At 46.3% G+C, this 26585-nt stretch overlaps 1 protein-coding gene across 2 annotated transcripts in view; it reads left to right on the forward strand.

Annotated features, from left to right (window-relative positions):
• Window positions 1–4995: 4995 nt before the first annotated feature.
• The window catches only part of SIRT6 (sirtuin 6), a 32523-nt gene continuing 10933 nt past the window's right edge, over window positions 4996–26585 (forward strand). Inside the window, exons 1-3 of one of the 2 annotated variants that reach the window (XM_029614244.1) lie at window positions 4996–5150; window positions 21623–21750; window positions 23068–23250. In XM_029614244.1, coding sequence (XP_029470104.1) covers window positions 5085–5150; window positions 21623–21750; window positions 23068–23250 — 377 coding nt within the window. In that variant the 5' untranslated portion in view covers window positions 4996–5084. The remainder of the gene's footprint in view (window positions 5151–21622; window positions 21751–23067; window positions 23251–26585) is intronic. The other variant, XM_029614245.1, reaches the window with a different exon arrangement.

Here is a 26585-nt window from a genome sequence, read left to right on the forward strand (position 1 = left end):
CCTGCCCAGAGAATGGTTAATGCTGAGCTCATGGAACGCATGACCGCTGCCGGACATTCACGATAAGTGTAGCTCATTATAAGACACATTGGATGGTGCCTGAATATGTCACAACTCATTCACTTTGGGATATACATTGAGGTTTGTCAAGCTGCTATGTAGCGCTATGTCAGGATATACTGCATTGTGTTGGGAAGATGAGATGTATCGGGATATTGTTAGATTGTGTTGACTCATGGAGAGGCACATTATATGTTATAATCTGACACCTTGAGATTTTATTTGATTTCCTGATGTGATGCCTACTTTAATATAGCATATACATCCTGTCTCCTGATGTTGCACTAGAACAGAGTCCACCACCATCCACCATGTGGAGAGACACTGGCCCAGCCATCATAGCAACAGTTCTAACCAGGGGGTGGGTGTGGGAGTCCCACCACCAGCCGCCCACAAGGTGTGACCCTTGAGCAATGGCTGGGAGGGCAGGGTGGGACTGCCCCCAGGGGACTGTAAATGTGACCACTTTCTTAAAACCAGGGCTTAACCCATTATGTCCCACATTTTTTTTAAGAAGCTATCCTCTAAATAGGAGACTGGGACATAATGAGTTAATTTGTGGGGGGACGGCCAGGAATGCAGCTCTGGCACTCCTTTTCAGGCTTAAGAGGCAGAGCAGTAGGAGTGTTCCCCTCCAGCCCCTCCCCTCCAGGCAGCCTGCAAGGAATAGGAGGAGGTGAACCTGAAGCTCACAGAGAACAGCCACTCCACTCCCTAATCCAGCCCCTCCCACCTCTCCTCCTGTACTGCAGGGAAGAGAAGGGGAAAGGGCGATACTGAAAAAGATGCCACTGAGCAAAGCACAGAAACAAAAAGGGGGTTGAATTAGTACAAGTCTGAAACTTGTGAGCAGTAGTGCCAATTGTCAAGGCTTCAACTCTGGCTTTGATGAAAGATACTACTGCTCACAACTTTCAAACCTATTCTGATTTATCCCCTCTTTGTGTCCATTATCTATAGAGGGCTTCATTTCTGGCAGAACAACCCAGCACAGTGTTCTGCCATCTTTTCTCTGGGACCCAAGACAGCGGAGCAAAGCCGGCAGTGATTATCAGTTCTGGCTCCCCCGAGGAAACACCACACAGATGCAGGGTGAATGCCCTCCAGCCCCACTGTTTATGCCCCTCCTGGGTGTGTTGACTTACAGCTTATCACTGTCATCCCAGGCCCTGCCGCCTCTGCTGCTGCTGACTGCACTGGTGAGGGTGAAACAGCCAAAATGGTAAATGAGGGGATTTTGGGGGAGGGAGGGAAGGAGGGGAAGAAGAGTGAGTGATGGGATGTAGAAGGGCAAAAGAGTGAGTAAAGGGATTGGAGAGGTTGTGGGGGAGAGGGGTGAGAAAGGGGTGCTGAGGGGTGTGAATCAGGGGATCAGAGAGATTAAAAGATGTGAGTGATATGACCAGACTGGGGGGCAGTCTCTGTGAAATGATCAGAGTAGATGAAGAAGGAGGGGAGGATAAAGGATTGGATGTGGTGGGTGGAAGGAGAGAGAAGAGAGTGAGTGAGGACAGCCTGTGGCCTTGTTCCCTTCTTTCCTTCCATCCCCAAAAAGGCAAAATAACAGGCCATGCCTTTGAATTCCAGGTCCCACACCCCTTTCCAAGGAGACTGCGGATAGTGGACAGTGCACACCAGTCTGCTTCCACCCTCCCAAAGCAGAGGTGAGCCAGCTGATTCTGAGAAGGGGAGGAAGAGAGTTACTGGAGAGGTTGATTTTCCAGGGAGAGGAGGGAATCAAGGATCACCAGTGATAAAGGGTTAGACTTAGGGGCTATAGGACCACTAGCGAATTAAAGAGGGGGCTGGGGATGGAGGATCAGGATCACTGCATCCCCAACCTCCTGCACCCTTCACCTACCAGTGCTCATCGAGCATGCTAAGAGAGAGAAGATCGTGTTTGGGTATGTGTGTGCGTGAAAGAGAGTTTACACCCGTCTTTGGTCCCGCCCCTTTGCACAGATCACAACTTCCCCGCCCATCTCACCCCCCCTTCACAGTTCCACTTCCTTTTTGCCTACAAATTAAGCCCTGCGTAAAAGGACATGTGGTTTTCTGTTTATGTGAAGGTACAGATTACATCATGTCTGCAACACTAGTTGTTCAGATCCTGGTACTCTGTGTGTCTGATCCATCTTGGGGACTGTACAATCCCTCAGTACATCCCCACAGAAGAATACTAGACAGATTCTGCTCAAATAAAGATGCCCCTTTCCCACACAAACCGCATGCACGCTGCCCACATTATGGAAACAGACACCGATTAACGAGTACCTCCCAGATCCTTTTCCCCTACCTTGTTGCTGCTTCTTAGCTCTCAGCTGGTACCCTCTCTTAGGGCTCTCAGTGCTTCTCCTATTGTGCAGAGAACAGGACAAACTAGAAGTATCACCTTTCCTCAGCATGCTGGCATATCCTAGATGGCCCAGGACATGCTACCTTTGGTGTCCACCAATAACATTAAACTAGAGGGAGGGCGGGATATAACTACAGGGAGATTAAAGTTACTGCTCGACCAGATGCAGTATTACATAGCATTCAGGCTGACTGGGAATGGAATATACTGCTGACCCTTTTGTGTTAGCTCTGGGGTCACTGAAGTGTACGGCTCAGTTACCAAACATCAGATACAAATAACAAAACCGGCGTTTAGTGGAAAAATGTACTTTGTGAAATTTCTAAGTATAGTGTATAAATTGCAACTATAAATAATATTTATTAAGAATTATGTGTACACAATCATTCACAAGGCTATAATGCCTATGATCCAAAGAGCTGCTCAAAGAGAACAGAGAGATTAAGTGATCTGCTCAAGTGGCAAGCTGTAGTGGAGCCTCTTAAATTTGGAGCTCCAAGCTCTTTTAATAGGCTACACTACCAGCCCTCAAAAACTAGTTTTACCTTTTATCTCCCCAAAAGTCTATCTAGCGAGTTGGTCTCATGTAATTCCCACATCCTGAACAGTACGGCTTTTTGGTTGTTGTGCCAGCCTCTTTATAAGGGAGGGGAAACTGCTAATTTGTCATTAAACTATTTGCTAATGACATTTTAACTGCTTCTAATATTTAGTGTGTTTTTTTTTATCACTTATACATAAATTATATATCTAGTAAGATATATCTCTTATTATTTGGGATGCACTCTGTGCAGTCCAGACACCCAAAAGTACTCAGTAGATTTACTTTGTAGACCTTTTCACAGACCCAAGATGAGATGCTGGAAAAAAATTATTTAAGTTAAACTTACTGTCTGGCGCACTGTTAACCCTTGATTGGACGCGTGTTTTCGATGTGCTAGCGTTACCCCTTATTCAGTAAGGGTCGAAAACGCGCGTCCAACCCCCCCCCCCCCCCCCCCGAACCTAATAGCACCCGCAACATGCAAATGCATGTTGATGGCCCTATTAGGTATTCCCATGCGATTCAGTAAGTAAAATGTGCCTTCAAGCCACACATTTTAAGAAATTGGGTAGGCGCTAATTTCTGCTGGCGCTTTTCTGTGCACCCTCCGACTTAATATCATGGTGATATTAAGTCGGAGGTCCCGAAGGGTTAAAAAAGTAAAAAAAAAAAAATTTTTTAATTCGAAGTAGGCCCGCGGCTCGAAAACCGGACGCTCAATTTTGCCGGCGTCTGGTTTCCGAACCCGTGGCTGTCAGCGGGCTCGAGAACCGATGCTGGCAAAATTGAGCATCGGCTATCAAACCCGCTGACAGCCGCCACTCCTGTTCCTAAAGAGGCTCTAGGGACGCGCTAGTGTCCCTAGCGTCTCTTTTTGCCTGTTTCTACCACCGGACCTAATTTGTATACTGTATCGCGCGCACAGGAGAGTGTCCTGTGCGTGCGCTGGGAGAGCGGGCATTCGCCCGCTCTCCCGCGGACTTTACTTATCGGCCCGAAAGATAGCTGGATAAGTTTATCCGGCTAACTTTAGGACTGCTCTATGGCATGAGCAGTGTTAGCCAGATAGGTTATTCAGCTAACTCTGAATACTGGAGTAAGCTGGATAACTTATCCAGATAACTTAACTCTGCCTCTAAATGCGCTCAGAATGCCTCCAATCTATCCAGCTAAGTTGTATCTGACTAACCTTGTAAGCGGTTAGCCAACAGGGATTTTCAAATTCCACCATTTGTCCAGCTCGGTCCATTAGCTAAGTCCATGAGCTAGACAAAGTGCTGAATGTCAGGCTTCCTTTCTTTAAACTAATTTTAATTGTCCTTTGATACAGACCAGTGAATGTCAAAAATTGTACGTGGCAAATTTCTTTTTTTTTTATCCCTCTACATAAATTTTTGTTAAAAAATTATGATCTGAAGGCCTATTTTGAATAACTGGATTTTTTAATGGTTACATCTAAATTGCTGAGCACAGATGTAGCACACAATATAACTTTTTATGACTCCCTTTTTCCAGTTTTTATTTTACCTTGCTGAGTGCAGTGATTGATTATATTTATCTTCAAATGTAGATAGATTTTTTTCCATGTTTTTATTTAAACCATTGCATAATGATCATCTTTGATTAGAGGAATAAACTAAAAGCAATGACAATAATATTTTCAAATCCTATGCCTTCCTTTCACAACCAGAGGTAAGAAATGTTTTTAGAAAACAAATTATCACAACAATAGAGTGGGAAATGGGACAAAAGGCAGCACTACAATGATAGGTATGACATATTAAATGCTTTTTTTTTTTTCCTGTTGTAGAGGACGAAAATAATAATGGTGCAACAATTATTAACATTACTGAGAAAGTACAATGGGGTCACAGTTCTCAGGGATTTTAAATAGAAGTGGGCTGATGCCCGAATCAACAATGGCCACTTTGTCTTCCCTTTCCAACGTCAGTTCCGTTTGTTAAGGCTCCGTGATCACCATCTTTGCTGTTCCTTTGCATGCCCCCTAACACCATAACAGCCAATGTGGATACGTCTTCCTCTAGGTTCCGCCCCTTTTCTGGGAAAACGTCAACAATTAAATCTTTATTGACAAAAACCAAGGTGGGAGCGAGCAGTGCCGGGATGTCGGTGAATTACGCGGCAGGGCTGTCACCGTACCCGGACAAGGGGAAGTGCGGCCTGCCCGAGGTGAGGCGATGTTCGTGGTCCGCCGCATGGTTTGGTAGCCCTCTCCTTCCTCCTCCCCCCCCTCCCCCGCCACAGAGAGGAGGGATGGGACGAAAGACGAGAGAGAAAACTGGGATAATTCCGAAGATGGAAGAGAGAAGGAAGGGGCCGCCCGGGGGTGGGGGGGAAAGAACTGGGACCTCTCCGGGGAACGAGGAGGGAAGGCATCGGGTACCCCAGGGGGAAGAGGAGAGAGGGAACTGGGCTCACCCCCTCCCAGGAAGAAGAAAATGTGCTTCCACCCTACCCTGGGAAATGGGGCCTGTAAGGTGGGCGGAGAAAGGATGTAGGATGGCTGTTTAAGGCAAGTCAATCCTGACTTCCATAAAGAGATGTATTGGCTTAATCATCGGTAAAATATAGGATTCCGTTTTAAAAAGGGGAGTGTTAGGAAGCCTCTCCGTGCAAGTTATCCTTCTTGGAAAGACAGTGCAGCCCTTTTACTGCTGCTCTATGCAGGTTGCCTCTGTACTTCAGTAACATCAAATTGGTAGCTGGGATCCCCTTTGTTTATCCCAAGCATTTTTTAATTCTGTTACCGTTTTTGTCTCCATCAACAAGAATCCATCGCTCTTTCCTTGAAAAAAATATTTCCTGACATTCCTAAGGCTTAATTTCTTGGAGCTTTACATCAGGATTCCCTAATTTTGCAGGTTTCTTTTTATTGGAAAAGATTTACTTCTGGTGCATTGTTAATACATCTTAAGGTATTTAAATGTCTGTATCATAACTCCCTGTCTCTCCTCTCCTCTAATGTAATAGTATATCAGTCTTATCTCATACATCTTTTACATAGAAATGATGGCAGAAAAGGACCAAATGGACTAACCTCACTCCAAATATCATACCAGAAAAAGAAGCCAAAATCAAATGCGAACAACTGGCTTCTTTCTTTCAGGACAAAATTAACAAAATCATGACACGCTTCCCCCATAATCCCCACATGCCCCAATTCAATAACCTCTGTCACACAAAAGACTCTGCACCTCAGCTAACATTCTTTGAAAACACAGCAACAACTGAAATTGAATCCCTGCTCAAAAAAGCTAAACCCTCCTCTCACCCGTCTGATACCATCCCCACAAAACTCCTACTCACTGTCCCTGATCTAATAGCCAGCCCCATTTCTAACATTATCAATACTTCCATCGAATTTGGACAAGTACCCAACTCTCTCAAATTTGCTATCCTTAAACCTACTTTAAAAAAACCTAAGCTCGACCCATTAGACCTTGGCAATTACCGCCCTATTTCTAATCTCCCATTTATTGCTAAAATCCTAGAAAAAACTATCAACCGTCAACTCAGTGACTATTTAGAAGAACACCAAATCCTCTCTCCCTCACAATATGGGTTTCGTAAATTACATAGTACTGAAACTCTTCTCTTATCACTGTCCGATTACCTTCTCAAAAGCCTAGATAGAAATCAACTACATCTTCTAGTAATCCTGGATATTTCAGCGGCTTTTGATACCGTTAACCACCAAATTCTCCTCCAACGCCTACACGAGATTGGAATAACTGGTACCGCTCATAACTGGTTTACTTCCTACCTGTCCAATCGTAATTATAAAGTCAAAATTGGCAACCACCTATCAAAAGAAATCCCCCTGAAGCAAGGAGTCCCGCAAGGCTCTTCACTTTCGTCTACCCTTTTTAACATTTATCTTCTTCCGCTTTGCCATCTCCTCGCCAACCTTAAACTTCCACACTTTTTGTACGCTGATGATGTACAAATTCTTATTCCAGTAACAGAATCTATATCCAAAGCCCTTGAAATCTGGGACACTACTCTCGCTGCTATCAATAATCTATTAACCTCCTTACAACTTGCCCTCAACTCCACAAAAACAGAACTCATGATCATATCTCCTCCTACTCCATTACATACTTCGCCTACCTTACCTATAACACCAACGCACATACAATTCTCTCACCAAGTCCGAGACCTAGGAGTCATTATTGATGACCAAATGACCCTCAAAAAATTTATCAGTGCAATCCTTAAAGAATGTTTTTTCAAATTACATACACTCAAAAAATTGAAACCCTTGTTTCACGCATCTGATTTCCGGACAGTTTTACAAGCCATGTTGTTTTCCAAAACAGATTATTGCAATTCACTCCTCCTAGGCCTACCTAAAAATGCCATCCGCCCCTTACAAATTCTGCAAAACACTGCAGCCCGTATCCTTACCAACACAAACTCAAAGGAACATATTACGCCAGTTTTGAAGGACCTTCACTGGCTCCCCATTCAATATCGCATACAGTACAAGACATTAACACTGATCCATAAAGCCCTCCACAATCCTGAAATGAAATGGTTTAATAATTCACTGCAATTTCAAACTTCTATTAAACCTACCAGAATTCAATACCTCGCCACATTACAGACCCCATCACCCAAAATATATAACCATGCCTCCACCAAAGCACGAGCGCTTTCCTTTGCTGGCCCATTGTTATGGAATACCTTGCCCACTGAACTGCGCCTTGAGCCATCTCCCAAAACTTTCAAGCAAAAACTCAAGACATGGTTATTTACACATGCCTATACCTGAAATATATATGTCTTTCTTCCCCTTTTTATGCCCTGCCTTATCTACCCAACACCCCCTTTCTCTACACTATCTCTAATTTCCCCTTTTTATGTCCTTACTGTAAATACCATTCCATACTTTTGCTCTTAATTGCACCTGAAGCGCTTTCTCCCCTCTCTTATCACTCCTAATTATAACTCCATCTCCTCCTAACCTGTCCCTAACCTCTTACCTAATTTCCTAAAATCCCTTTACTTTCCAGCTCTGTTTAACTCAGCTCAGTTAATCCTAAATGATAGTTCTGTTTTAAAAGATTCTACTTGTTTTATGTTCAAATATATATATTCTTACTTTTGTTAAATGTATAATGCTTATTTAATCCTGTTAAATGTATAACGCTCCGGCGTAAGTTCCTGTTCATTGTACACCGACGTGATATCTTTGATGAGCGGCGGTATATAAAAAACTATAAATAAATAATAAATAAATAAATAAATAAATGATCCACCCAGTCTGCCCCACAAGCCTATGCCAGTATCTGCTGCAGTGTGCAGGTTACCCCCATGCTTATCAGTTTACCAGACCTTAAATTAGTCAGGGCCCTCAGATGCTAGCCAAATCAAAATTTCCCTAACCCCTGCTGTGGAAGCAGAGAGCAATGATGGACCACATTAAAAGTATCAGGCTTAATGGTTAAAGGGTAGATTTTCAAAACTTACGCGTGCATACATGGATGCACGATTTTAATACATGCGTGCGCTGGCACACACATGTTATAAAATGCCGGGTCAGCGCGTGCAAGGTGGGGACTACTATTGCAATTACGTGAGACTACGCATCAGGACCTTCCCCAGTTCCCTCCCAGTCCGCTCCAATTAAGGAGCGGATTGGGAGGGAACTTCTCATCCCCCTAGCCTAACCTCCCTTCCCCTATCCTACCCTCCCCCCATTTCTTTAACACATTTTACTCCTGCCTCGGAGCAGGAGCAAGTTGCGCGCGCCGGCACAGCAGCAAGTGGCCGCTATGCCGGGCGCCTCTAGCCCCGGACCACCCCTTTTTCAAGCCCCGGGACTTACACGTGTGGCTGGGCCGTTTGAAAATTGGCCCAGCGCGCATAAGGCCCAGCCATGCTTGTAAACCCCGGGCTTTTAGGTGCTCCAGGGTTTGAAAATCTACCCCTTAAGGTAATAAAAGCCGCATCAGCAAGTTTATTTGTTTCCCAAACCGTAAAAGTCTATGATGGAGCCGCATAGAAACATAGAAATGAAACATAGAAATGTCGGCAGAAGAAGACCAAACGGCCCATCCAGTCTGCCCAGCAAGCTTCGCAGTTTATCCATTTTTTTTTTAAATCTTCCCCCCCCCCCCTTTTTTTCTCCCCCTCCCCCATCACTATTGGCTTCCAGCACCCTCCGGCCCCAATTCCCTTCCACCCCTCCACCAATGCAGAGAGCAGTGCCGTATCCGCATCCCAATGAACATCCAGCTCAATCAGGGGTAGCAACTGCCGCAATAAACAGCCACACCCCTGCCCCATACTCTTACCCACCTCTGTTTTGTTTGTTTGTTTTTTGTTTTTTTGTTTTTTTGGAGATGGCAGCCCTCCAACCTTCCGCTCCGTGAAGGTGGAACACAAACCACTGGCATCCCGCTCCGTGAATGCCTCTGTGGCTACTGCCGCTCCGTGCAGTATTTTGCTGCCTGAAGGTGGAACAACTACTGGCCACTGGCATTCCGCTCCGTGAATGCCTCTGTGGCTACTGCCGCTCTGTGCAGTGTTTTACCACCTCCTCTATATTTACGCCCACTAGACTTGATGGATCCACAGTGTTTATCCCACGCCCCTTTGAAGTCTTTCACAGTTTTAGACTTCACCACTTCCTCTGGAAGGGCATTCCAGGCATCCACCACCCTTTCCGTGAAGAAATACTTCCTGACATTGGTTCTTAGTCTTCCTCCCCGGAGCCTCAGCTCGTGACCTCTGGTTCTGCTGATTTTTTTCCGTCTGAAAAGGTTTGTCGTTGTCTTTGGATCATTAAAGTTTTTCATGTATCTGAAAGTCTGAATCATATCACCCCTGCTCCTCCTTTCCTCCAGGGTGTACATATTTAGATTCTTCAATCTCTCCTCGTACGTCATCCGATGAAGATCCTCCACCTTCTTGGTCGCCCTTCTCTGTACCGCTTCCATCTTGTCTTTGTCTCTTTGTAGATACGGTCTCCAGAACTGAACACAGTACTCCAGGTGAGGCCTCACCAAGGACCTGTACAAGGGAATAATCACTTCCCTTTTCTTACTCGATATTCCTCTCTCTATGCAGCCCAGCATTCTTCTGGCTTTTGCTATTGCCTTGTCACATTGTTTCGCAGACTTCATATCATTAGACACTATCACCCCAAGGTCCCTCTCCTGCTCCGTGCACATCAGCCTTCCCCCCCCCATCGAATACAGTTCATTCGGATTTCCACTCCCCATATGCATGACTTTGCACTTCTTGGCATTGAATCTCAGCTGCCATATCTTCGACCACTCTTCCAGTTTCCTTAAATCCCGTCTCATTCTCTCCACTCCTTCCGGCGTGTCCACTCTGTTGCAGATCTTAGTGTCATCTGCAAAAAGACAAACCTTACCTTCTATCCCGTCCGCAATGTCGCTCACAAAGATATTGAACAGGACCGGTCCCAAAACCGATCCTTGCGGTACACCACTTAAAACCGCTCTCTCTTCAGAGAAAGTTCCATTTACCATCACACATTGTCTTCTGTCCGTCAACCAATTTGCAATCCAGGTCACCACCTCGGCACTCACTCCCAAGCTTCTCGTTTTATTCACCAGTCTCCTGTGCGGAACCGTATCAAAAGCTTTGCTGAAATCCAAGTAGATGACATCGAGCGCTCTTCCTTGATCCAATTCCTTGGTTACCCAGTCAAAAAAGTCAATCAGATTTGTCTGACAGGATCTTCCCCTGGTGAATCCATGTTGCCTCTGGTCCATTAATTCTCCTGACTGTAGATAGTTCACTATTCTCTCTTTCAGCAGTGACTCCATTACTTTTCCCACCACCGAAGTGAGGCTAACCGGTCTGTAGTTGCCAGCCTCCTCCCTGTTCCCACTCTTGTGAAGCGGGACCACCACCGCTCTTCTCCAATCTCTTGGTACCACTCCCGTTTCTAGGGATCTATTGAACAGGTCACACAGCGGACCCGCCAGAACATCTCTGAGCTCCCTCAGTATCCTTGGATGAATCCCATCAGGCCCCATAGCTTTGTCCACTTTCAGATTCTTTAGCTCTTCCCATACATTTTCTACTGTAAAAGGATTTTCATCTATTCCACTTCCCTCCAGTTTCTTGTTGTGTAGAGATGGTCCTTCTCCAGGGTCTTCTTTAGTGAACACAGAGCTGAAGTATTCGTTTAATATTTCTGCCATTTCTTCATCTCTCTCCACACATTGATCATTACCACCTTTCAATTTCACTATACCACTTTGGACCTTTCTCTTTTCGCTGATGTATCTGAAAAATGTTTTGTCACCATTTTTTATCTCCTTGGCAATCCTCTCTTCCGCTTGACTTTTTGCCAACTTGATTAATTTCTTCGTCTCCCTCAGTTGAAACAAATATTCTTCTTTGTGCTCCTCCCTTTGGGATCTTTTGTATTTTTTGAATGCTGTTCTTTTAGCTTTAATTTTGTCAGCCACCAGATAGGTTTCAATTTTCTTTTGCTTTTCTTTACATTTCTAACATATAGAGCAGTTGCCTTGGTGATTGCTCCTTTTAGATTGGTCCACTGCTGATCCACATCTCTTTCATTCTCCCATCCTTTTAGTTCTTCCTCCAGGTACTTCCCCATTTCCTCAAAGTCTGTGTTTTTGAACTGTAAAACTCGGGTCTTTGTGGTTCTTTTCCCTATTCTTTTAGTGATATTAAACCATACCGTTTGATGATCACTGGTGCTGAGGTGGGTGCCCACCTGGACATCGGAGACATTATCTCCATTAGTGAGCACTAAGTCGAGTATAGCTCCTTCTCTCGTGGGTTCCAACACCATTTGTTTGAACAAAGATACTTGCATGGCATCCACTATCGCTCTACTATTTTTAGTTTCTGCAGAAGGGATTTTCCAGTCTACATCTGGCATATTAAAGTCACCCACGATAACCACTTCTCCCTTCTTACCTATCTTATGGATGTCTTCAACCAGATCTCTGTCCAGCTCTTCCTTTTGGTTTGGAGGCCTGTAAACCACTCCAATATAAATGGATGCTCCGTCATCTTTTTTTAGGTCGACCCATAGTGCTTCTTCCTTGCCCCAACTTCCGTGCAGCTCAGATGCTTGGATGTTGTTTCTGACATAAAGAGCCACACCTCCCCCTTTTCTATCCACTCTGTCCTTCCTTAACAAGTTATAGCCTGGTATTGTTGTATCCCATTCATGAGATTCTGTGAACCATGTCTCTGTGATAGCAACAATGTCCAATTCTGCCTCTGTCATTAGGGCCTGTAGATCTGGGATTTTATTTCCCAAACTATGAGCATTTGTGGTCATAGCCTTCCAGGTACTCTCTTTAAGGTTATCAAAAGTATCAGGCTTAATGATTAAGGGTAGTAAAAGCTCCATCAGCAAGTTACCCCCATGTTTATTTGTTCCCCAAACCATAAAAGTCGGAGCCCTCGGTTGCTTTCTGAATCCAATTCCCCTTTTCCCACTGCCGTTGAAACAGAGAGCAATGATGGTGCTGCATTAAGCCTTGATACTGTTATTTGTTAGGGGTAACAACTGCCACACCAGCAAGTTACCCCCAGTTACCCCCATGCATTCTTCATCCTCTAGCCTTTAGGGATCCACAGTGTTTATCCCATGCCCCTTTGAATTCCTTCACTGTTTTTGTCTTCACCACCTCCTCTGGAAGGGCATTCCAGGCATTCACCACTCTCTCCTTGAAGAAATATTTCCTGATGTTGGTTCTGAGTCGTCCTCCCTGGAGGACCTCTAGTTCTATTGATTTCTTTCCAATGGAAAAAGTTTGACGATTGTGCATCATTAAAACCTTTCAGATATCTGAAGGTCTGTATCATATCTCCCGTGCACCTCCTCTCTTCCAAGTGTTCATATTCATATCCTTCAGCTTCTCCTCATAAGTCTTCCAATGCTGACCCCTCACCAATTTGGTCGCTGTTCTTTGGACTACCTCTATTCTGGATTTATCCTTTTTGAGATATGGGCATCAGTACTGAACACAGTACTCCAAATAAGGCCTCACCAAAGACCTGTACCAAAGGCATTATTTTTTGTTACTGGCTATTCCTCTGTCTAAGTAGCATAGCATTCTTCTGGATTTAGCTATTACCTAGTCACATTGCTTTGCTGCCTTCAGATCATCAGACACTATCACACCAAGGCCCCTCTCCCAGTTCGTGCACATTAGTCTTTCACTGTCCATCACATAAAGCTCTTTTGGATTCCCACATCCCAGATGCATGACTCTGCAGTTCTCTGCATTGAATCTCAGCTGCCAAATCTTCGACTATTCTTCATGCTTTCTTAAATCACTATTCATTCTCTTTACTCCTTTAGGCATGTCCACTTTGTTACATTATCCACAAATAGACAAACTTTATCTTCTATCCCCTCCACCAGGTCACTCACAAAGATATTGAACAGAACTGGTCCCAAAACCGTTCCCTGTAGCAGTCCACTTAACACCTTTCTCTGCAGAGCATGTTCAATTTACCATTGCATGCTGTCTCCTGACAGTCAACCAGATTGTAATCCACGCTACCACCTTGGCATCCACTCCCAAGTTTCTCATTTTGTTCCTATGTGGGACCGTATCAAAAGCTTCACTAAAATCCAAGTAAGTCATATCCATTTCTCTAGTCACCCAATCAAAAAAATCAATCAGATTTGTCTGATAGGACCTTCCCCTGGTGAATCCATGCTGCCTCAGATCGAGCAACCCAGTGAATTGTAGATACTTCACTATCCTTTCCTTCAGCAGTCTCCATTGATTTCCCACCACCGAGGTGAGGCTAATTGGCCTGTAGTTTCCAGCCTCCTCTCTGCTCCCATTCTTGTGAAGCGGGACCACTTCCGCTCTTCTTCAATCTTGCTGTACCACTCCCGTTACCAGGGCTCTATTGAACAGGCCCAACAGCGGACCCGCTAGCACATCGTTGAGCTCCCTTAGTATCTTGGGATGAATCTCATCCGACCCCATGGCCTTCTTCACTTTCAGTTTGCCTAGCTCTTCCCACACAATCTCTTCTGTAAACGGAGTTTCCTCTACTCCACTCCCCTCCACAGGCTTGTCAACTAGTGACGGTCCTTCTCCGGGGTCTTCTTTAGTGAACACTGATCTGAAGGTTTTTGGGTTTTTTTTATATTTCTGCCATTTCTTTGTCATTCTCCACACATTGATCTTTGTCACGTTTTTAGTTTCACTATACCACTTTGGACCTTTCTCTGATGTATCTGAAAAATGTTTTGTCACCTTCCTTTACCTCTTTGACAATTCTTTCTGCCACCTGTCTTTTTGCTTTCTTGATTTCTTTCTTCATCTCACTCAATTTCACCAGATATTATTCCCTGTGTTTCTGTTTGGGTTCCTGAACATACCCAGATCAGTCCAGACCCGTGGGTTATGCACTCCCACCAGCAGATGGAGGCAGAGAACAAAACTTCGAGACACTGCTATATACCAAGTGTATATATACACTGCTATATACACCACCTGCAGCATCTCAGTATTTCTGTCTCCAGCAGATGGTGGTGGTTCATACCTGCAGCTCTTGGCTGAGTTTCTTTTGAGTAGTTTGCTCCCCAAGGTGCTAGGTTCCGTTTTGGGACCATTCCTCAGGTAGAGCCGGGCGAACGGGGGTTGGATACCCCTGGCTGTACTAGCTCGAGTGTCCTGGGACACCCGATAGCCAGGGGACTGGCTCCCTTAGCGGTCCCAAAGTCTCCCTCCAAGTGGCTGCTGGTTCAGGGAAGTATCCCCTTTGGGGAAGTTGTTTTCTTGTTTTTTCAGATAGTTTGATTAAGTTTAAAAAAAAATAATAATAGGAGTTAATTTTTTTTCTCTCTTGGCTTCCTGCGTTGAGCGGCTCTGTCGGGTGATTCAGTCTGCTCGGCAGAGCTGAGCCCGGCAGTCCTCCCTGCCTAGAGGGACCTGGTGGGGAGAGCAGGCAGCGTCTTGTGCGGTGCCTTCCCGGCTGGGTGGGAACTCCCTATACGCACCTGCTCTTGCTGCCGGCTGCCTTCCCGTGCGTCGGCTCGGCAGTGCCAGGTTATTTGTGGCGTGCGTGCCATTTTTTGCTTGGAAAAAAAAATTGCGCTTTCCAGCGATCTCGGCGGCGGCTCTCTTTCTCGCCCGGTGGGGGGGATCCCTAGGGACCTCACCATGTTGGAGTATGGCGGAAAAGCTTCTAGTTGAGCCTTGTAAGGCCTGTGGTACGTGGTCTGCATACCTGGACTCCCACTACTTGTGCTGCGGGAGGGGAGGAGTCCTCTAAGGGGCTAAAGCCCAAGAAGGCTGCGCGGGGGGCAGCTTCAGGGGCTGGATCCAGGGGCAGGTCTCTTGCATCCTCAGCTACACCTGCCAGGAAGAAGTCCCTGAACGACCCTCCCCCGCTGCGGGAGCCGGATCAGGGAGACATGAGGGACACGGAATCTGATTACAGCGACGATGAGACGGGTCCGGGTGGTTTTTCCCCAGAGTTGTACTCATGCATGAGGCCTTCTTGGCCAGGAAATTGACGAAGCGCAGACCCCCAAGAGGGAAGTTGGGGGGGTTCCAAAGCACCCCAAATTGTGTTCAGACTCTCAGATCTCACGCGCAACCTTGGCCTGTGGTGATCTTGAAGGCTTGGATGACCCGCAGGGGGAGGAGGTTCCCTCACCCCCGGGGGATGCTGCTACAGACCTGGATGTGACCCTCTCCCCAAATCTGGATACTGGCGGAAACGATCAGCTTCAGGTGGAGGCTGGTTCAGAAGGGGATGTATAATTCTACAGTTCATTATATAAAGTCCTTGTATATAGTTCACCTGTTTAAGAAGGAGGAACTATGACCCCTTATCCCTCAGGTGCTCGAGGAGTTGGGGGTGAAACTCACTCAGGAGGAGTCCGACAGCGAGAGTATTAACCCGGTCCTGGATGGTCTCCGGGGTCCGCCCAGTGCTTTTCCTATCCCGAAGAAAATCCAGAGGCTTATTAGTTGGGAATGGGAATCTCCGGAGGCAGGCCTCAAGGTCGGCTGGGCTATGACTAAACTGTACCCAGTTCTCGAGGAACATTTGGAGCACTTGAAGACTCCAAAGGTGGATGCGGTGGTGTCAGCGATCACTAGGAAGACTACCATCCCGGTGGCAGGTGCTGCGGCTCTGCGGGATGTTCAGGACCGTAAGCTGGAACTTCACTTTAACCTTTTATATCCTGCTCATTGAAGGAATTATTTCCTGATGCCCCTTTTTACATATCTTAGTTAACTAGACCCAAATATGGTATAAATATGGTATAAAAAAATTTGCAAGTAATTATATTTATTTATGTATTTATTAGTTTTATATACCGACATTCATCAATGATATCATTATCAGTTTACAGTATAACAGTAACTTACGCATGTAATGGGTTTGACATGGAACAGGCAAGGGTAAGTAGACATAAACTGCAACTGGAAAAACTATAAACAGGGTGAACTATATACAGGGACTATATATAATGAACTGTAGAATTATACACAATACCTATTCTATACAGGTTGCAGAAGGGACAAAATGGAGTGTTTAAGTTGTATACCTAGCAGAGAATATATCCATAACAAAATAGGAAAGGATAAGAAGGATCCGGCTGTGTAGGCTGGGGCTGGACTGGGATAATCAGGTAGAGATCTTTTGGGGGAAGATAGGTGTGAAATGGGCAGGAGTGTAGGCTGATTGGTGCTAGGTATAGGCTTTTGTGAACAGCCACGTCTTAAGTTTTTGTTTGAATGTTTTTTGGCAGGCCTCCTGTCGCAGCTCTACTGGCATTGTATTCCAAAGGGTAGGACCGGCAACCGAGAGCGCACGTGCTCTAGTGGAGGCCAGGTTGGTGGTTTTGGGGGAGGGGATCTGAATGGTGGCGAGGTATTGGTGTCTGGTGGGTTTAGTATATGAAAAAATATTCCACTTGTGGAACATTGGTACCTAAAAGGTTAAGGGCCTGTTTGAGTTCTCCTCCTTGAGTCTTCGAGCGGCTGTTTGTGCGAGCATGATGCAGCGCCTGTTTGTGTTGGATTCAAAAACCACAGGATCCAGCTCCCTCCGGAGTTTTGTCCCCAGCCCGGCTGGAGGCGGGAGTTGCTTATTAGGCAGAAGCCTTGTACGATCTCATGTGTACCTCAACCTGGAGTATGGTCTCTTCGGTAGCAGCCAGGCGGTTACTGTGGCTTTGAAATTGGGCGGCAGACGCATCCTCCAAATCGCAGTTATGTAACCTTCCTTTTCGAGGGGAAACTTCTCTTTGGTGAGGATCTGGATCAGCTTATGAAGTCCCTGGGAGACAACAAGGGTAACAGAAGATAGGAAACCATTTAAAAATTCCTTTGCTCCACGGACCCATTCTCAGGACACTTGATGATTCCGATCGGGAAGGGGCGACCCCTCCTCCTCTGGTTTCAGGCAATCAACGGCTCGACAGCAGTCCTTTCAAGGATCCAACAGGGCCGGCAAGAGGCGGCTCCAGCCAAGGAACGGGAGCCGGGAAGCCTTCTCAATGAAATCAGGCCTGCCCACTCCTCATGTGGTGGTCGGGGGCAGACTATCCCAGTTTTTCGAGGAGTGAGCCAGAATCACCTCGGATCAGTGGGTTCTGGAGGTAATAAGGGTTGGCTACACCTTACAATTTTCTCGCCCTCTCAAGGAGACCTTTCTGGAATCGCGCTGCATTTCCCGCAACAAGCAGGCTGTGGTGGAGGACGCAATACAAAGGTTGCTCAGTCTGGAAGCAATTGTTCCCATTCCTCAGGATGAGCAGGGAAGGGGTCGGTACTCCCATGTACTTTGTGGTCCCAAAGAAAAGAGGGTACCTTCCGTCCTATCATGGAGCTTGAGGGTTCCCCGCTTCCAGATGGAGACCCTCAGAACGGTCATTGCAGCTGTCCATAAAGGGGAATTCCTCGCCTCCTTGGATCTTACAGAAGCCTACCTCCACATTCCGATTCGGAGCGATCATCAGTAGTTTCTGTATTTCAGGATTCTGGGACAGCATTTCCAGTTCCGGGCCCTCTCCTTCGGCTTGGCAATGGCTCCCCGAACCTTTACCAAGGTGATGGTAGTTGTGGCAGTGGCTCTCCGGCTGGAGGGCGTGTTAGTTCACCTTTACTTCGACGATTGGCTGATTTGAGCAAAGTTGGAGGAGGATTGCTGGCAAGCTATACACCAGGTGACACAGTTGCTCCAGTCGCTGGGCTGGGTGATCAATGGGACAAAAAGTCATCTGATCCCATCACAGTCCCTGGAATATTTGGGAGCTCGTTTCAACACTCATGCCGGCAAAGTGTTCCTCACAATGGACAGGATAGACAAGTTGCAGCAACAAATACTTCAGGGAGGAACAAAGAACCACACAGTGGCTCTGGAGGCTCAGCAGTTGTTTGCTTGGGCGGAGCGTCACCTCCAAGGAATAGCAGCCTCTCATGTTGCCGGAGTAGACAACATTCAGGCGGACTTCCTCAGTTGGCAGCAACTGGATCTGGGAGAATGGGAGCTGTCTCTGGAAGCCTGGGATCACATTTGTGCCTGTTGGGGAGTTCCTCAATTAGATCTCATGGCAATGGGTGCCAAGGAGAAGTCATCAAGGTTTTTCAGTCACAGGAGAAAGCCTGGCATGGTAGGTCTGGATGCTCTAGTGTGCCCTTGGCTGAAGGGAATCCTTCTTTGTGTTTCCTCTTTGGCCGCTAGTCGGTTGAGTGCTCTGGTGCATAGAGTCTCATTCAGGGACAGTGGTGCTGGTGGCACCGGAGTGGCTGCGTTCACCGTAGTTCGCAGACCCGGTTTCTCTCGCCATGGAAGGGCCTCTCAGGCTGGTCCACCTACCAGGATTGCTCTGGCAGGGTCCCATATTTTCGGTAAGGGAGGATCACTTTCGTCTTGCGACTTGGCTTTTGAGAGGAAATGGTTACGTCTAAAAGGCTATTCGGAGTCAGTTATTTCTACGATTCTCCAAGCTAGGAGACCCTCTAAGTCCATGGCTTATGTTAGGGTCTGGAAGAAGTTTGAGGTATGGTGATTGCAACAACGTCTGAATCCGTTGTTGGTTAACGTGTCTCAGATCCTAGCCTTTTTACAGCAGGAGCTCACTAAGGGTCTAGCGTATAGCTCGCTTGGAGTTCAAGTGTCTGCCTGGGGGCTCTTAGGGGGCAGGTTTCGGGGGAGATTGTTGCCTCTCAACCGGATGTAATTTGGTTTTTAAACGGGGTTAAACTTTTGTGTCCTCCGGTCCGGATTGGAACCTTAACTTAGTTCTGCCAATACTCTGTGAAGCTCCCTTTGGGCCACTAAATAGGGCGACATTGAAGGACTTAACTCTGAAGGCAGTGTTTCACTTGGTCATTTGTTTGGCCAGGCGGATTTCGGAATTGCAAGCCCTGTCTTGCAGGGATCCCTTTTTGTGCATTTCTGATAGTGGAGTGACATTGCATACGGTTTCCTCCTTTTTACCGAAGGTGGTATCCTCTTTTCATATTAATCAGTGGTTGAGCTGCCAGCTTTCCCAGATTGGTCTAAGGATTCCCCTCAGGATAGGGATCTACAACTTCTGGATGTGCAGAGTGTGCTGTTGCAGTATCTGAAAGTCACTAATAGTTTTTGCCATTCAGATCACCTTTTTGTGATATTTGGTGGCGCAAAGAAAGGGGATAAGGCCTCAAAAGTGACAATTTCCCGTTGGCTGAAGGAGACCATTTGTTCGGCCTGTATTTGTAAGGGTTGAGAAGTTCCAAATGGTCTAAAGGCGCGTTCTACGAGAACGCAGGCGACTTCCTGGCCAGAGTGTCAGTTGTTGTCTCCCCAGGAGATATGTAGGGCTGCTGTGGTCCTCACTGCATACTTTCACCAGACACTACCATTTGGATGTGCAGGCGCAAGAAGCTGCATCTTTTGGTGAGTGTGTGCTCCGTGCGGGTCTTTCAGGTTCCCACCCAGTTTTAGGGGTACTTAGATACATCCCACTTGCCTGATCTGAGTATGAACAGGAAAGGAAAATTGGTTCTTACCTGCTAATTTTCATTGCTGTAATACCACAGATCAGTCCAGAGGCCCACCCCGTTGATGCTGAAAGACTGAATTTCCTGTTGGTTGAGAAACCATTTTTTTCAGATAAGATCCTTTTTCAGTGTAAATAAGTTGAGTTTTTTGGTTATCAGACTGCTTTTTCGGTCGCTGGAAGTGTCAGTGGCTCCAGTCCGGGGGATTCCATCCCCAGGTTTTCTGTTCGCCCTGATTGGGGGTTTTGAAGGGACATTAACTGGTTTGAGTACAGGTCAATACTGAGGGCCTGCAGGTGGCACTCTCAGCAATGTAGCAGTGCCTTTTGTTCTCTGCCTCCATCTGCTGGTAGGGATGAATAAATCCACTTGTCTGGACTGATCTGTGGTATTACAGGAACGAAAATTAGCAGGTAAGAATCAACTTCTTTTACCACCACCCTCTGCTCTGTCTTCTTCTGTTGGCAACCAATTTCTAATCCAGTCCCACCACCTTGGGACCCACTCCCAGGCTGCTCAGTTTATTTATGAGCTTCTTGTGCAGGACCATATCAAAAGCTTTCCTGAAATGAAAGTAAACCACATCCAGCACACTCCCTGGATCTAATTCTCTGGTTGCCCCATGGAAACAATTGGATTTGTTTGACAGGATCTAGTAAACACCATGCTGCCTTGGATCCTGCAGTCCGCTGGACTATAGATAGTCCACTATCAGTTCCCTCATCCCTGCCTAATCCATCCTTAATTTGTGGTCGTCGGATCTCAGTAATTCATAGTAATCTGTTAATTCTTGAATTCGTTTTGAATAAATTTTGTACCTGCTTTGTAGAGCTGTCCTGAAAAAGGAGAAATATCTTACAAGCAGTCAAGTTTCTCTGGCTGGGATATATCCTTGGCAGTGTGGACAGGAGTAAGTGGGCAGTCTGAATGGACCAGTTGGTTGTCATCTATAATATTGCTATGTTGTGATACTGTGCATGACTTTTGTTTAACTCCTTTATAAGGCTCTCATTGTAACACCAGTAAAATCCAATGAATCCCACTGGTGTCAATTCTCACTTTCTTCCAATTCTCGCTTTTCTTCTTAAACCTATTGTGGTGAAGACTATGAAACACCCACCACAAGAGGTTTAACATTGGAGATCAAGAAGAATTGAACACAATGGCAGCCGGACACCGAGCATATTGAGAAGTTGTGTACTTCCTCTGCTGGCTGTGGTTTTTCCCTTTCAAAACAATCTGAAATGTTGATATCTAGATGGAAGTTAAGAAGCAGTGTTGGTGTGTGCATTCTAGTGTCAGATCTGAACAGTGCAGTACTTTTAGAAACTTTGGATGAATTTGTCTGGATAGATGAGAAGATTATAATTTAAAAATAAACATGATAAAGAAAATGAGAATTGCCCCCCAGTGGGGATGCATTGGATTTTATTGGCTGCTGCAGAGAGATCACTGGTGGTTCTGTCATTGTAAGGCGCCGCGTAGAACTGCGGGCGTTCTCTTCTGATCCGGAGCTCCTCGGGTGAATCCGTTCTTTCAGGGGCTTTGATGGCTGAGTGGTCGGTGGGAGCTTGGTCACAGGAGGCAGTGGCATTCTGGCCTTCTCCTTATGACAATCTCTGACTCCTCCTGTCTTCCCAGATTTTTGATCCCCAGCCAGAGGTGGAGAGAAAAGTGTGCAAGCTGGCGGAGCTGATCCGAAATTCTTCCTATGTGGTGTTTCACACAGGAGCTGGAATCAGCACGGCTTCGGGGATCCCCGACTTCAGGTGAGAGCTGGTGTGGGTTGGACCTGAGCTGGATGACTGAGCTCGGGAAGCAAAAACATTAAAATAACAAAATGCAAGGGAAGCTAAACGCTAAAGACACAACTGGAAGCAGGACGTGCAAACAACTTGGGGGTAGGGGGAGCTGCTCAGCAGCACTTCATGGACCAAAAATATCGTCAAGGAGTCTTTTTAAAATAATTTTACTGTAGCGGTATGACCCAGGGTTCAAATGTCAGTTTGCATGTGTTTTGTCTCCACTGCTTCTTCCTGTGGTCCTTATTATATTTATTTATTTTAAATGTTTTGTATACTGACTTTTGTCGTAAGATCAATCAAGGCAGTTTACAGTCTTACTCTTAGGTCTCCTTTCTATGTTCTGTACACAGACAGAGAGAGAGCACAGGCTGGTCAGGAAGGCAAAATGCAAATACACTTTTTTTTGAAATTCAATTTTCTGTTCAGCATGTGGACAGCAAGTGGTGCTGTTTCTTTACCATCAAGGTGCTTTTCAGAAAAGAAAAGAAAAAATCCAGATGTGTTTGCGGTGTATGTCTTTCAACTACAGTTCTAGCAAACAAAAGAAAACATCTGCATATGAGCTGCAGTGGTGTTGCTCACGTCTTTGACTTCAGCCCTATTCCCCTCTCTGACCATCGAAAGTTAGACTCTTACTGCCTGAATTTGCAGCTGTGTGTACTCTTTCATGACAGGTGTCTCTTTTTCACAATAAATAAATCAGCGTTTGATGTTCTCTATTATTCCCTTAAGGCTAGCCTCAAAACAGCGAGCAAGCAGAGATTCAGATTTTGGGGGGTTTCATAGGTGAAACAGGTCATAGTTTTAGTTCGGCAAGTTTTGGGGTTTTTTTTTTTGTGGTTTTGGCACTATAGTTCATCCTTTCTCTTCCTCGGAACGGGTGCTGGTAGCTTGGTGCCATGAGCTTTCATTCACGGCTACTCGGGGATTTCTCCCTATTTTAATAGACCCTCTCCGTGGGCTCTAAAAGCAGCCAGCAGGTGTCGCCCTAGTTGATGACCCAACTCTCTCCCTCCCTGGGGCTCTGTGTGCTGCCTCCACGGCATGCCCAGTCAACCTGGGGGGGGGTGAAAGACCTGATCCTGGGGTCTTCCGTATACAAGTGCACAGCACTTGCCACTGGGCTGGCAACCGTGTTTGTTTTGAGTCTTTTGTGGGAAAGACATTTTTAGAATTGTCAGAATGTTTGGTTAACGACATATATCCACTGAAATTTAACAGTAACTTTGTAGACGGGTCAATTCCTGGAGGTGTATTGAGTTTGCGGCTTCTTCATTCTAGGGGACCGAACGGCGTGTGGACGATGGAGGAGAAGGGGCTGCACCCTAAGTTTGACACGACCTTTGAGAACGCCAGGCCCTCGAAAACTCATATGGCGCTGCTGCAGCTGCAGAGAGTCGGGATCCTGAAGTTCCTCATCAGCCAGAATGTGGACGGGTTGCACGTGCGATCAGGCTTCCCGCGGTATGCACTCCCAAGGTGTATCCCTCTCCTCTCCCCATACACGTTGACATATTCTCATACAAATACCAGCCATGGGCAGACGAACCGTAATTGACTGCCTCTTCTCTACCTCTATCTCTGGCCCCCCTCTTGTCGTAAGGCTGAGAAAAAATATGGAAGTGCAGGGAGAGCCTTAAGAGAATGTTGTTTGTTTGACTGTAGTAGATTTGATTGCTTTGAGGATGCGTAGGGAGAATTTCAGGAAGCCCTTTTTCCAGGCATCACCCTTTCTGGGGTGCCATGTGGGTACATCTGCTGGCCTGCTACTAAAACAAGAATCCTAACACAGACAAGTACCGTCACTAGCATGGCTATGAAGCAGCAGCTTGTTTGGGGCTTGGGGAAGTAGGAGGAAACCACAGAAGTGGGGAGGACTGGGCAGGAAGTGGTTAAAGTTGTTGGGAGAGGAATGAGGGCAGCTACAGCATCCTCTATTCCCTTTGAGAGCACTCAGATCAGCAAAGTTAACTGGTTGATGGCTTTTGCTTCCTGCATTGTGAAGCCCCTTTTTGTCTCCTTGTCTTTGTGTTGGATGGTCAGAAAAGACTGACAAGTGGTCGGCCTGGGTTTACCTCGGCCTTGGATTTATGCACAAAACACCAAATTGTGTCTTGCTGGAGCATGGGTTGCTGCTTGGATTCCAATTCCCACAACCCTCTGTCGCTGATAAAAAGTCAGACCTTCGCTAACGGTCGCCGTATAGCAACCGAAGGACACGAAACGCCAAGGCCATCAGCTGCAAAACCACACTGCCGTTCCTCCCCCGCCTCAGGGGGGTCTGCGTTTGAGACCTGCAGAGGGTTAAGGACGGATCAGACAAGGGCGCTACCCGAATTCATTGGGAAAGAAGGAAACATCTTGCACGCTCTGAGGACTGAGAGCATCAGGGCTCCTCAGTGACGGCAGGGTGGGGGGGATAATCCTCTATGCCCCATCAGGGCTGTGTGCTGGCCGTGAGAAGAATTCTACAGAAAAGTGTGAAGGGGGAGGCCGAGGCTGAAACCCTGAAAGTTTGGGTGGTCATGAGGCCCAGATCGTAATGGGAATTAGTACAATGAAGTTTATTTTAAAGAGGTTAAGACAGGCTGCCCGCAGGTGACTAATGAAATGGAAAAACAATTTTCTGCCAAAGCAGAAATGCTGTGCTACAGAATAACACCACCACGTTTATATACTGGTGGATAACTGCTGTCTCGCTACTCTGTACCGTGTGCCTTCCCCAGAGACGGCTGAGTGGTAAGAATTGTATAGAAGCGGCTCGACGAAGCTTGGGGCAGAGGTAGGCACTTGGGATCTGTTTGCCAAGAAGGGAGGCCTGCTCAACAGAGGTGGTGCCTACCTTGCCAACTCTACCCCAAGCTGCCATTTTTTCAGTGGCTGGGTAGCTGAACGGGTTGGAGTGTGGCAGATGCTCGTTGGCAGATGTAAGGGCCGTGCTTGCATGGATGTTGTTATGGCAGTGGCTAGGATAGCTGAGCCAGGCCTGAGGTCCCATATATATGGATGGCCTTGTAGTCCTGATTTCCCACAAGGAGTAATTAGTCTTACCTGGTTTATCTGACATTTTAAATCAGGTAAAATAAGGTCCAAGTTCATGTAACGAGAGCAGAATGCCTACCCCTTTCTTGAGGTTGATAATTTTTATTATAGCAACATAGAATATACAAATGGTTTTATGTGCAGTAGATACTGTTTTATGTTTGTGGTTTAACAGAGTAAATCAGTCTTGTTGCAGTAATGAAACGACCTATGTCTGGCCCAAAGTTAACTTGCACATCTCAAACGCATTGTCCCTTAAAGTAGCAATTTAGCTAGTTAATCTTATGCTGATCAGGAGTGCATGAAGGTATCTCGGTGACGGTCTCAGGCACTCTCGCTCTCCTCTGCAATCAGGTTGCCGCTCTGGAGAAATATGTAAGGGTCCGGTTTCTGGCATGGAGAACAGCCAGCTGGACCTTTAGCGGGCAAAACGACAGGTTAACACCACCCTCTCAGGGCAGTGGACCCGGTACTGACAGAAGGCTCTGTAGTAATGCAGGCTGGGGACAGGAGCAAAGATTGGCTTAGCCTGCCAGGGCATGTGCAAGGATGAGATCGGCAGGACCTCCAGAGTTAATGGGGCAGGGCTGGACTGGGTGGGGATCTCAGTCTTGAAGCTTTAGGGGTTGTTAAAAGAGTTGTGCAATGTCCTGCGTGTGAAGTTCACATGTGAAATCCAAAGTCTTTTTCTTCAGGCATATGTATATGCATAGGATCCAAAACGTCAATCAAATTTGCAGATGATACAAAATTGTTCAGAGTAGTTAAATCACAAGCGGATTGTGATAAATTGCAGGAGGACCTTGTGAGACTGGAAAATTGGGCATCCAAATGGCAGATGAAATTTAATGTGGATAAGTGCAAGGTGATGCATATAGGGAAAAATAACCCATGCTATAATTACACAATGTTGGGTTCCATATTAGGTGCTACAACCCAAGAAAGAGATCTAGGTGTCATAGTGGATAACACATTGAAATCATCGGTTCAGTGTGCTGCAGCAGTCAAAAAAGCAAACAATGTTGGGAATTATTAGAAAAGGAATGATGAATAAAACGGAAAATGTCATAATGCCTCTGTATCGCTCCATGGTGAGACCGCACCTTGAATATTGTGTACAATTCTGGTCGCCGCATCTCAAAAAAGATATAATTGCGATGGAGAAGGTACAGAGAAGGGCAACCAAAATGATAAAGGGAATGGAACAACTCCCCTATGAGGAAAGACTAAAGAGGTTAGGGCTGTTCAGCTTGGAGAAGAGATGACTGAGGGGGGATATGATAGAGGTGTTTAAAATCATGAGAGGTCTAGAACGGGTAGATGTGAATCGGTTATTTACTCTTTCGGATAATAGAAGGACTAGGGGGCATTCCATGAAGTTAGCATGTGGCACATGCTAGAGCTGGAGTTGCTGGGGCAGCTGGAATCACTGGTGCACGCACTGAGGCTGGTTATATATGCTGAAGCTGCAGTGCTTGTCTTGCTGCTTTGGGACAAGAGCCCAGGCTGTAAAACTGATTGCAAGCATGAAATCCTTGGCATGGGGCCTCCCCCTACGGCCTAGCCTCAGGCTTGGGCTGGTCCAAACTGTCAGGGATATCAGTATTCAGCTGTCAGGGACTGCCCCAAATGGAAGGTGCATACCTGGAGAGTCATGGTAGTGGAGCCCAGGGCTGAACCGAAGCCAGGAGAGAGGAATGGAGCAAGGGCACCGGAATAGGATCCGGATAAGAGGCCGGAAGAGCAGCACGTCTGCA

This window comes from Rhinatrema bivittatum, chromosome 8 (assembly GCF_901001135.1).
Source record: "Rhinatrema bivittatum chromosome 8, aRhiBiv1.1, whole genome shotgun sequence".
Classification (NCBI taxonomy): Eukaryota; Metazoa; Chordata; class Amphibia; order Gymnophiona; family Rhinatrematidae; genus Rhinatrema; species Rhinatrema bivittatum.